We start from the raw sequence: 12,971 nt of genomic DNA, 5'->3' as shown, positions 1-12,971 counted from the left end.
TCCAAAGGCAAAGGAGAAGGCATTAGGAAGCCATACCTTGGCTGAATTATAAAAGGGAAGGTGTGGGAGGTGCTGGTTGCCAAAGGCAACCGTTCGTGTTGAGGATCGAGTTTCTGTGGACTGTGTTTGTTTGCCTTGGACATTGACTCAGGTCTATGAGAATAAAAGGGGTTGTTTTTTTCTTATGGTTCCTGCCTGTTTCTTGTTATGTGAGCATAACAAGGACTCGTGTAGGCTGGGACAGAACAAGCAGCAACACACCAACGATGGTGCTCCATGTTCACTGAGAGGGGTTGCAGGATTGATGAGTTGAGATTATCTGACTAACAGTGAATGGAATCAAGATGGCCCCATGAGCCATTTAAAAAAAATAGCTGTTCAGGGTGACATTACTGCAGACCTGACAGAAATAGAACTGAACATCTCACCCGTCCTCATGAACAAAGTCACCCCATGATCAGTTCTTTAGGAAGCAACCTTGATTTGGAGTCTTCTTGATAACATCTCAGGAATGGCATTTTTGAAGTACAAGTAGTCCTTGACTTACAACAGTTCATTTAGTGACCGTTCAAAGTTATAACGGCACGGAAAAAAGTCTCTTACAACTATTTTTTATAGTTTTATAGTTACAATCTTTCCAGCATCCCCACGGTCATGTGATCAAAATTCAGATGCTTGGCCACTGGTTCATACGTACGACTGTTGCTGTGTCCCATGATCACGTGATCCACTTTTGAGACCTTCTGACCAGCAAAGTCAATGGGGAAACCAGATTCACTTAGCAACTGGGTTAGTAACATAAATCAAGGACTACCTGCATTGGCCGGTCTGTTAACTCCCCAGCTTCAATCTTTTAATAGTGATAAAGATATTGCGGTACAATACTTCATTCCTTCCTCTCTGGATTTTGTCTTTCAAACATTCTTCTTAGGATGCAGCCGCAGATTCGTTCTTCCCTTTCCACCCCTCCACCCCCTCCTAACTTCAGTCTTTTCAGGCTTTCATTCCTGCTTTGATGGTGCTTGTCATCACAATTTGGTGCAGTAAGAACCATGGCTAAAAGATTCAACAGATTAGGTTAGGTATCATACTGGTTTGGCTGGTTTTTGAAGTTGGGGGAATTCTCTCCACAGCACGACTAAGAAGAGAGAAAAAATGTGAAATGTTAATTACGGATCTCCCCACAACTCTTTGCTGGAAAGAAACCTATCAATTTATCTAGACTCTAAATTAGCTCTTTAGAAGTGAGTTCAGCTATAGCTGAGTCTTTGTTTATACCTGTGACACCTTCCTAATTTAATATATTCAAAGACCACATATTGGTGGGCAAAACAGAGGCATCTTAGTTCTTCACACAAGTCCTTTATATTTCAGTTATGACAGTATTTTTCCCCGTATTAGCCAGCTCAGATTCTTAGTACAGGTAATCCTTACTACCAAAACTGAGCCCAACATTTCTGTTGCTAAGTGGGACAGTTGTTAAGTGAGGTTTGCCCCATTTTACAGCCTTCCTTGCCACAGTTGTTAAGCGAATCTGGCTTCCCAATTGACTTTGCTTGTCAAAAGATCGCAAAAAGGGATCACATGACCCCGGGACACTGCAACCATCATAAATGTAAATCAGTTGTCAAGCATCCGAATATAAATCATGTGACCACAGGAATGCTGCAATGGTCATAAGTGTGAAAAATGGTCATCAATCACAAAGGTGATCACATGACCCCAGGACATTGAAACCGTCATAAATATGAGCCAGTTGCCAAGCATCCAAATTTTGATTACGTGACCCAAGGTATGCTGCAACGGATGTAAGTATGAAAAATGGTCATAAGTCACTTTTTTCAGTGCTTGTGTAACTTCACTAAAAGTAACAGTTTTATTTTTGTAACAGACACTAAACAAATGGTTTGTAAGCCAAGGACTAGCTGTACTGGTTGGGATCTTAGCCAACAAGTAGACCTTCTGTGAAATATTGGAGAAATATCAATATAGTTAAGAGAACACCAAATCTAATGCTTTAAAATCTAAGGGACTGGTTTGGACAAAAAGCAGCGCTTTTTCGTGCGGTTGCTGATAAAAATAAGATCGCCAACATGATCGCCAACATCCGATAATGGATATGGCACAAGAAAAAGAAGAAAGAACACCAAGAGTTTCAGCCATAAACTCGTACATGGTGGAGAAAAACATTATCTCAGTTACTGAGTTTATTTAGGAGTTATGGAATGTAGACTGTCCTTGGAAAATCTGTCTATGTGAGGGGTGGAAAGCCCTGCCTTACTGGAGGCACTTTTAAAAAGGCATATTTGAAAAAGCAGAATTCAGAAAGGAACTTAGAATAGCCTGTAGCATTTTTTGCAAGTTGCCCTTATTGAAAATTTCTTTTCAGTAAAAAATTTAGTTTTCAATTCAATTAAAAACAGCTCCAAAGCAATCCTATATATTCAACCTAATTTGCAAGCATATTTATTTTGAATGTTGTTTATAAACTTAATAAGAGCTGTAAATCTTGCAACTTGGAATGAAGGAATGGATTTCCTTGCCTTACATCTATGTAAGCTAGGCAGTCTTGGCTTGTGGGAAAAAGTAAGGAATAAGTCTTCCACAGAGCACTTGTCCACTTGACTATCAAAGTTTAATATTGGAGTGGTTGATACAGCAGAACTTTGAGCATTAAAACAGACTAGTCTGTCTGTCTGTCTATCTATCTAGAGCCATGTACACCCTTGATAAAATAGCATAGAAGAGTATCCAGAAGTGAAATCTGAACACTACAAAAGAACTTTTTGTTTTGAGTTTTAAGGAATGTGGAATATTTTTCAATCTTAGCAACTTTAATGTATGGGTTTCAACTCCCAGAATTCCATGGCTGACTAGGGAATTCTGGGAGTTGAAGTCCACACCTCTTAAAGTTACTAAGGTTGAGAACCCTGGTGATGTGGATGTGTCCACAAATTCACCATGATGTGAGCTCAACTTGAAAGACGGGGGATCAATTCTCAAAATGAGTGGTGTAAATAAAATTCAAAGGTAATTCAGTTAAACATTTGGCCACCACCTACTGAGACCCAGTAAGATCATCATTGTTTCTGTTCCTCAGAGTTTCACTGTTGTGCTGTATTTCTACATATCTATTAACACATTTGCAGCTCGGCTTGTGAAAGAAGTTTAGGTATCTGTAATTTTGCTTCTTTGCTTGTCTTTGGCTCCAGTTCATAGGATGCTTGTGCAAGCAGACAGGAGAATATTTGTTTAAAAGTAACTATATTTGATTTTGGTGTCTTATACACTCCACATTAGCGGCCCCCAACGTTTTTGGCACCAGGGACTGGTTCCATGGAAAAAGATTTTTCTGCAGACCGGAGGAAGAGTGGTTTTGCATGCTGCCTGTAACCCGCAAATGGGACTTCTCTTGTTTTCATGGCCCGGTTGCTGGCATGCCGTGTCCCGGTGCCGGTTCATGGACCGAGGGTTGGGGATTCCTGCTCCACACAGAATATGCTGCTGTGACATATGGAAATTCAAAAGCACCAACTTCCCCTACATAGCTCAAATGAAGTAGGATTGAAGCAATGTTTGAGATGACTCCTTGGGAACATTTGTTGTCATAAAAGAGATTTAGCGAAAGTGCTTGTCATTATTTCAGGAATTATTGGCTGCTACCAGTATATTATTTAAAGGGTGTGTGCAAGAGTGTGTGTGTACATAGTCATACCTAAAACAATATCTCAAATTGGCACTGGAAGTGTATGTGAAAACATTCAGGTATGGGCAGGTGAACTTTCCCAATTTCTCCTGGATTAAATTGTAAGAAATGACATCCTGTTGTTGTTAATTGAGAGTGATTGCTTGGTTAAAGAAATCTCAACTGATTAATTGCAGGGAACATGTGTATTTCATTCACGCGTGCATATTAACAGAATAATAACTCAGAAATGGGATCTTCACGATCCTCTCTGTGGGGGACAGAGATGCAGGGAAATTCTTGAGTCCCCGGGTAACCCTTATGATGAGATAATATTTTCTGGTTTATGAACAATACTCTAGGATTTAATGTGTCTGATTTAGGAGCTTAGTAATAGTGAATGAGCAACTAGTTTCCCTTTTGGTTACTGTATGTTGGGTCCTGTTGTTGCAACTCCCAAACTACTCAGCCTACATGTTGCCTGGGAATTTGAGGGAGTAACAGTCACAACCAGTTTGAAGAGTGTGAGGCTAAGGAAGGGCACGTATTGCAGAAAAGCTATGTGTATCACTGCTCATTTTGTAGGGTACATCCAAATTCGTCTTGGATAATATTCTCTGATCTTTTCAGGTCAATGTTTTTTCAAACTTGGCAACTTTATAACGCATGGGCTTCAACTCCCAGAATTCTCTAGCCAGCGTGCCAAGTTTGAAAAACCATGCTCTGGGTGAAAATTGGGTAGTATTCTCTCCCATACAATCCCCATGGAACATATATTAGTCGTCACAGATATTTGCGCATTTTTAAATAGTTCCCCAAAATAATAGTATTTTTTTTTCTAAATTGCAAGATGTTCCTGTTAATTAATAGGATCTGAATAGCTGGGGCTGATTAGGAAAACTATTTTGAACATGTGCTGGATAGCTACATGAAATTTTTGGTCCAATATGTAACTCTGGAAAAGAAAAAATAAATTCCATTCTTGTAATCATGAGGAAGACAGGGAATATAGTATCTCTCTTATATAAATCTATGGTTAGAGTGCACTTGGAGTTCTAACTATATTGTTCTAGATATATTGTATATTATTCTATATTGAGAGCCATTTTGGCCTAGTAGTGAAGGTGCTGGTCTTTCCTACTGGAAACTGGGAAACCAGGAGATGGTGAGTTCTAGTCCCTCCCTAGGCATGAAAGATGATTTTGGGCCAATCACCAGGAGACTGTGAGTTCTAGTATCACTTTAGGCATGAAAACTGGTTGAGTGTCTTTTGACCATTCACTGTCTCTCAACCCATCCCATTCCACCCCACCCCACAGTTATTCTGTGGAAAATAGGAGAGGAAGAAGTATTTTTTTGTTAAATTTATTTGCTGCCTATCTCTCTGTGGGGCTACTCGAGGCGGCCATATTATACATGTTCACTGCCTTGAATTAACTTATAAAGTAATAAAGACAGGATGAAAATCTAATAAGCAAATACAATTGTCAAATCCTTGGAAACTGTAAGAGGAAATTTCTTCCATCATTTTTAGTGATGGTATGGTAGAGTCTTCTGGTATGGGTAGGCTGTATTACAGTCATATCTCAAAGACTACCTGTTCCAATGGTATTTGTACTAGTTGATATTAAATAACAATTTAGGATATCAATATTACAAGCATAAAATTAAATCATTTTATTTTTTGAATTTGAGTAGATCGCTGTAGATTATCATCAAGGTATTTGTTGTACAATAAAGGATTTGGTCTGGAGCTAGTTACTTAGTATTGAAATTGATATATACAGTACCTGATATATTGTTAATAAAAGGGAAAAATACAAGCTAAATTAATTTAACAAGAATTAAAATACCCAAAAATAATTTTGAAGAAGAAAGAAAAAGAAAAAGGATTATGGGTTTCTAACTTTTTCTTTTTTATACATCTGCTAATTTGCCATATTGTATAAATTTAAGCCATCTTAGAAACCAGAGTGTAAATGCTTGTTTTTGCAATGTTGTGTAATATATTGTATGTATGGAGATCATTCTTGCTTAAATTTGGTTAAACGTCTATTCTGTATATATAAAACATTGGTTTTGCCATTGCTACATATTCCCTAACTTTTAAGTTCCCAATGAGATATAAGATACTATTGGAATTGTATCTTTGTTCCAGTGTGGAACAAAATCTATTCTTGCTGTTGTAAGCATGTATCACATTAAATTATAATGCTTCTGATAATTTTTTTCTGAGATTATTATGCCTACTAAAAAGAGTTGTAGTTTCATTTCAAATTTAAATAAATTTTTTACACCTCCACCATATGTGAGAACATGTTCTTTCTGATTTACGACATTTCCAACATTTATTATTATTATGTGATTTATCTGTGGTAAATATTACTGATGGCATTGTGTACCGTCTGTAGAACATTTTGTAACTTCCTTTAAGTTATAACTTGGCATATATTTTATAGATTAGTCCGTAATTCTTCCTGTGGTGGTTCCTTTAATGACTTGGAAGACATCAGATTTTATGACAAAATGATTGTCTCTAGTTTCATTCCATAGATTGCTCATCAAACCTCAAAGCAGATATTGTTGAACTGAAAAAGTGTGGGGGGGGGTGGTGGTAAAGGGCAATTGTAATAATGAGTAGGCTGGAACTGAAAAGAAAAGACAGTAGTGATTGTGGAATGAAAGCTAGTAAGAGGAAATATGAGGCATATAAAAATTGTACAAGATGTAGAAAACATGGATAGTGAAAAGTTTTTCATATCATCAATATTCAGTGTTAGAACTCAGTCCATCCCCTGAAACTGCAAGGGAGATTCAGAACTGATCAAAAGAAGGAAGTATAGTTAAGTGTTCCTCAGCCTAGTTATCTTCTTAAAACATTATTTCTCAATCTTGGCTACTTGAAAGGTGTAGACTTCAACTCACATATTTTCAGCCAGCCATGGTTGAGAAACACTATGCTAATGTATAGGTCAATTCCCAGAATTGCTTACCTATTCTGTCTATTGCTGAGAAGTTTGGGAGTCGAAATTCAAACATCTGGAAGTTAGTAGGACTGGGACCTACTGGTCTAGTTTTACAGGTAGTCCTCGACTTATAACCACAATTGAGCCCAAAATTTATGTGGCTAACTGAGAAATATATTAAGTGAGTTTTGCTCCATTTTACGACTTGCCTTGCCACATTTGTTATCTGAATCCCTGCAGTTAAGTTAGTAACAGAGTTGTTAAATGAATCTGGTTTCCTCATTGACTTTGCTTGTCAGAAGGTCGCAAAAGGCAATTGCATGACCCCAGGACACTACGACCGTCATAAATGTGAGCCAGTTGTCAAGCATCTGAATATAAATCATGTGACCATGGGGAGGCTGCAATGGTCATAGGTGTGAAAAATGGTCATAAGCCACTTTTTTCAGTGCCATTGTAACTTCGAACAGTCACTAAATGAACTGTTGTAAGTCGAGGACTACCTACACCAAGGAATTTATTGCCTTCAGACTTCGCCACAGCCATCAATTTAGGGAGCTTTAAAAGCAGACTGGGCACATTTTAACTTTGTACGGTATTCAGAATTTCAAAACATCTATGAACAGAGTGATATGAGTAAAGTAGTGATCTGGCAAATGCTAAGGAGATGTTGATAATTATGGTTGAAGCTTTACAGAAATAGGAGATGCTTGCTACTGGACATAATAGTAGTAGTAGTAGTAGTAGTAGTAGTAGTAGTAGTAGTAGTAGTAAAGTTGGAAGGAACCTTGGAGGTAATCTGGTCCAACCCCTGCTCAGGCAGGAAACCCTATATCATTTCAGACAAATGGCTGTCCAGTCTCTTCTTAAAAACTTCCAGTGTTGGAGCATTCACCACTTCTGGAGGCAGGTTGTTCCACTGGTTAATTGTTCTAACTATCAGGAAGTTTCTCCTTAGTTCTAGGTTGCTTCTCTCCTTGATTAGTTTCCATCCGTTGTTTCTTGTCCTGCCTTCAGGCGCTTTGGAGAATAACTTGACTCCCTCTTCTGTGTGACAGCCCCTGAGATATTGGAACACTGCTATCATGTCCCCCCTCGTCCTTCTCATCATTAAATAAGACATACCCAATTCCTGCAACCATTCCTTATACGTTTTAGCCTCTAGTACCCTAATCATCTTTGTTGCTCTTCTCTGTACTCTTTCTAGTCTCAACATCTTTTTTACATCATGGTGACCAAAACTGGATGCAGTATTCCAGGTGTGGCTTTACCAAGGCATTGTATATTGGTGTTAATACTACACGTGATCTTGATTCTATCCCTCTGTTAATGCAGCCTAGCACTGTATTGGCTGCATTCCTTCCTCCATTAAGTCACTATCGATGTATTGGCAGAGAAAAATGGTAAATGTGAATCAGTGTTGCTTTGGCTTTCCCTTTTCTCACAGTTCCTAGAGTTGTGAGTTCAGCCCATCTGTTTAATTTTTCAAAGAATATTTAATCTTTCGATTGAATTAGCATGCCTAGTTTCAATATCACTATTTCTGAGAATGCTTCATTTCTAAAGACCTTTCTTCCATTCTCTTTTATTGTTCTGGAAGCTTTAAAAATGAATACATGCTGCAATGTTATGATACTATTTTGTGGCAGAATTTTTCAGCACGTTCATTTCAAAATTCCCCATTTGAATCAAAGCAAGTCATTAATTAAGTGCATCAAACCCATTTTAATGAAAATTGTGGCATGTACTGTAAACTTGGTGTAATAATTTCCATATTCTTGCAGTTCTGGAATTTAATGTCATTGGAGCAAGGAGAATAATCTGGGAATTTTAGAAAATCACTGCCTTTTTTTCAGATGAGCTCAGAGAACTGATATTTGCTTGGGAATAACTGTGTTAAATCTATGTCTTCTTTTATGTTATGTATGTGTGTGTTTTTCCTTTTCCAGATAAAGCAAGAGAAGCCAGAAATTGTCCCAGATATAAGATGTCTAGTCATGGAGAGATTCAGAAACCTGGAAAGCAAGAACTGTGATGCTGATTTACAAAGAAACGAGAAAGTTGTCGTATTTAAGGAGCAGCTAAAGCAGATGAAGGCTCAGTGTAAGTGTGGCTTTATTGCTAAACTCATCATGTTCTATATGGTCTCTGTGCCTCTGTTACTTTTGTCTCTTAGTATGAACCTGTGACATTTATTCATGTATTAAGAAAATATATATAGCTGCCCAAGTCACAGTGACTCCAGGCAGCTTACAGAAATAAAATCCCACATACAAAGCCGAATACCTCCCCCATGCCCCTAGCAACAACAGTCAAGCAAGCCACTTGATGGGTTTTGTATCACCCTTGGGTCCCTAGGCCCACTGGCCAAACCATGTCTTAAGGGTCTTTTGAAAGTATCAAGGTGGGAACCAGTCTTATTCCTACGGGATTGATGTTCCACAGGGAGGAAGCCACCATGGAAAAGGGCCTTCTTCTTGTTCTGCATTAGATGAAACCCCATCGGAGAGGGGGCCCTGCCTTCCTGCTCTAGTGGGTTGGGTCGATGTAACTGAGAAATGACGGTCCTTCAAATAATCTGGTCCCGAGCTATGTAGGGTTTTAAAAGTGTATCCAGCACCTTGACTTGGAACCGGAAGCAAATCGGCCAAAGATGCACAAATCTAAACTTGCACAAAACCATGCAGGGCATTACATTTTGAACTAATCAAAGTTTCTGGGTACTTTTCAAGGGCAGCCCAGGGGTAGAGAAACCACTGCTCTGCATCCAAAACAAATAGCAGGTAGATTTTTTGCTCAGCCCTCCCATCCCAAATGGCCTCTTGGCTTTCGAAGAGGAGCAAAGGAAAAACAGTACTTCTGTCTAGAATGTTGAGATGAAAAAACCGAATAGAGCTTTTTTTTGTTGTTGTTCTTTGTGTTCCCATCCATTTTAACAACTGGTCTTTTGAATTTTGTCTGTCAAGTGGATGAGTGATGATTTCTCTGGATTCTTTCTTGGGAAGGAAAAAAAAAATCTAATAATTTCTCAAAGGGAGGATTTCTCCTAATTAATGACCAGCTCAAAAAGCACCCCTTTTTACAGTGTTTCTCAACCTTGACAATTTTAAGGCATGTGGACTTCAACTCCCAGAATTCCACAGCCAGCAATGCTGGCTGTGGAATTCTGGGAGTTGAAGTCCACATGCCTTAACATTGTCAAGGTTGAGAAACACTGCCTTAGAAGGAGTTTCCCCCGATGCATTGAATGGGATTGAATCATCCCTCCTTGGGACTGAATTGAAGCATTGAGTTAAATTTAAAGCTCCAGTGACCTGGAAAAAGCCTTGTACAGCAACCAAAAGGACTTCACTCCCAAAGACACACAGAGCCTTCTCATTAGTAAATAGGTGTGAGCAAACAACACTCCATGAGATTTTCACCAAAATTCTCTTCTTCTTTGAAATAATTTTGAGAGCAAATTCTCTATCATCAAACTGAATGGAAGCCAGAACGATTATTGTTATACTCTGTTTCCAGTTAATATGTACACTTAAACCAATTCAACACTTTCTTTTTACTTTCCTTTTAATTTTCTAGTACCTGTACATTATTTTAAAACACAAAAGAGGACAGTGGACGGTGGGGGGGGGGGAAGAGGCCATGATTTTCATTCCACTTACTGGGCTCAAAGGAAGCTGTCCCAGTACCATAGTTTAAAAAAAAGTATTTTTCTTTAGTCTCACGGTGCTGATTTTATTTGCATAAATAAGCTATATAAGGAAAATCTTGCTCCATATCCTTTTTTAATATTTGAAGGTGAGCTTTTAAAAAAATTTTATGCATATGTTACATTCTCATTTTGATATGATCTTTTTAAACTGATTAGGTAAGCTGTTTTAATTTTGTCACTCTTTACAAAATTGCTCCAATTTCACAATCCAGGCTGTGTTGCAACTCTAAAGAGACCTTTGCTATAATCATGGAACTGTATTGTTAGAAAATGCTTACGGTGTCTGTTCCCAGGTTTACAGCGTGTGTATCTAAGCCCTGCAACACTGCAGTATATTAAAATCCCTATGGCCCAATTCAGTCATTTTGGGGCTGCTGTAGGAAAACTGGGATCCTTGGACAGCTTGTTTTCCAAATTTCTTCCAGGCATGCATGTCCACAATGCTATTGGGAATAACGCAGGCTGCATTTCCAGTTTTCAGAAGGCAAGGAAGAAACTAAAAGGCCTATTTATGGAAGCAGTTCATATCCAATCGATTTTGAAAAAAATAATATGCATTTAATTTTGGTGTTCCACAAGCACTTTTTAAACTGGTCTGGGGTCATTTCTTTCAGATTCTTAAGGCTAATTCTTAGCTTATTATGATCTATCAAAGTTTGGAATGGTGAGGCAATAGTTTGCATGAAGGAAGTGTCTAGAAACTGCTCTTCTAGAGCAGGGCTTTTCAACCAGTGGCACAGGTACCCCCTGTGGTACATTGGCACCTGGCAGGTGGTACGCGAGCATCCTAGAAAAGTGGTAGTGGGGGAGGGGAATGAGCTGAACTGGTGGCAGCACCACAGAAGCCTGAGCGAGACACAGCTGGAGCTGCAGGGTTGTCAGGGCTCAGCGGAAGTGCCAGGATCAGCATCAGGATCCAGCTGGAGCTCGGTGCGGATCCTGGCGCTTCTGCTGAGCCCAGAAGAAGCGCCGATCAGCTGGAATGTTGCAGCATCCCCAGGGTCTTGTGATTTACATTCAGATGCTTGGCAACTGATTCATATTTATGACAGCCACAGTGTCACCTGCTGCAACAACCCAGCAGACGGAGGGGGGAATAAAAACCAAACACCCCCCCACCCCACCTCCACTGCCAATCCTCAACAGAAATGCTCACAACAATGAAAACCTCAGACAGGAGGAAGAGTGTCGCCAGGCAGGCAGGCAGGTGTCTTGCTCGGCTGTGGCTTGGAGGGCATTTTTTTCAGTGTCGTTGTAACTTCGAACAGTCACTAAGTGAATTGTTGTAAGTCGAGGACTACCTGTACTTCATCACTTTTTTCCTCTTTGGGGGGGGGTCATCAAGTTTTTGATACCTTGCTAGGCAACTGGTGGTACTCGGATATTGCCATATCCTAAAAGTGGTACAATGGGTGAAAAGATTGAAAAACCCTGCTCTAGAGCATGTTTTCATAAAGTAGATAATTGTGGATAGGTAACCTTAGGTAGGCTGATATGGAAAATCTTCTGAAGATTTTTGAAGTAAGGCATCTGAGTTCTTCAGTACTAGGATACTGTGGATTTAAAGGGAAAATAAAGTTTCTCTCGAGTCAACTCCTTTTAATGGCATAGACCAGTGGTTCTCAACCTGTGGGTCGGGATCCCATTTGGGATCGAACGACCATTTCACGGGGGTCGCCAAACAATGCAGTCCGCCATTTTCCCCCCTTTTCCTTAGCTGTGCTATTCCCTTTTATTCTATTGCAGTGGTTCTCAACCTCTTTAATGCTGCGACCCCCAACCGGTCGTAAGTTGAGGACTACTCAACCGGTCGTAAGTCGAGGACTACTCAACTGGTACAGCACCGTTTGCAGAATGGGACTTTTGGCGGGCTCAGCAGGGCAGAGACAGCCTGGACAATTCCTATTGACTTTTGAAAGCCAATAGAATTAGACTCTATTCAAGAGAGTCTATTCTATTGGCTTTCAAAAGCCAATAGAATAAAAGGGAAGCACAGTTAAGGAAAAGGGGGAAAAAATGGCTGACTGCGTTGTTTGGCGACCCCCGTGAAATGGACGTTTGACCCCAAATGGGGTCCCGACCCACAGGTTGAGAACCGCTGATCTATTGGCTTTTGAAAGCCAATAGAATAGACTCTCTTGAATAGAGTCTAATTCTATTGGCTTTCAAAAGCCAATAGGAATTGTCCAGGCTGTCTCTGCCCTGCTGAGCCTGCCAAAAGTCCCATTCTGCAAACGGTGCTGCACCAGTTGAGTAGTCCTCGACTTACGACCGGTTGAGTAGTCCTCAACTTACGACCGGTTGGGGGTCGCGGCATTAAAAAGGTTGAGAACCTCTGCCATAGACAGACTCATGGGATTACCTTGATAAGAATATGGAAGGGTTTATTATTGCTATTTTTCAAATGTTGAGGTTCTCAGTACAACTGGCTATTTACTGGTTCCCTCCTACTCAACACTAATGGCTGATTTTGGCATTTTAAGATCAGTCAAGACAGGGCTGCCCCCAGCTTAGTATAATAATTGTATTAAAACACTTAGTTGGGAGAGGAAATGAGCAATTATAAATTACAGACTAGATTTCTGTCTTTGACAAAGAAAAGAAAGAG

At 39.6% G+C, this 12,971-nt stretch overlaps 1 protein-coding gene across 1 annotated transcript in view; it reads left to right on the top strand.

Annotated features, from left to right (window-relative positions):
• NSMCE2 (NSE2 (MMS21) homolog, SMC5-SMC6 complex SUMO ligase) overlaps nucleotides 1-12,971 on the top strand; it is a 251,358-nt gene that overhangs the window by 91,363 nt on the left and 147,024 nt on the right. Inside the window, exon 4 of the mRNA XM_039359834.1 lies at nucleotides 8,601-8,754. Coding sequence (XP_039215768.1) covers nucleotides 8,601-8,754 — 154 coding nt within the window. The remainder of the gene's footprint in view (nucleotides 1-8,600; nucleotides 8,755-12,971) is intronic.

Source organism: Crotalus tigris, unplaced genomic scaffold (genome assembly GCF_016545835.1).
Source record: "Crotalus tigris isolate CLP2741 ecotype Arizona unplaced genomic scaffold, ASM1654583v1 scf7180000019137.2069052, whole genome shotgun sequence".
NCBI lineage: Eukaryota > Metazoa > Chordata > Lepidosauria > Squamata > Viperidae > Crotalus > Crotalus tigris.
The sequence above is the reverse complement of the archived record's forward strand: the minus strand, read 5'-3'. Positions and strand labels throughout refer to the sequence as shown.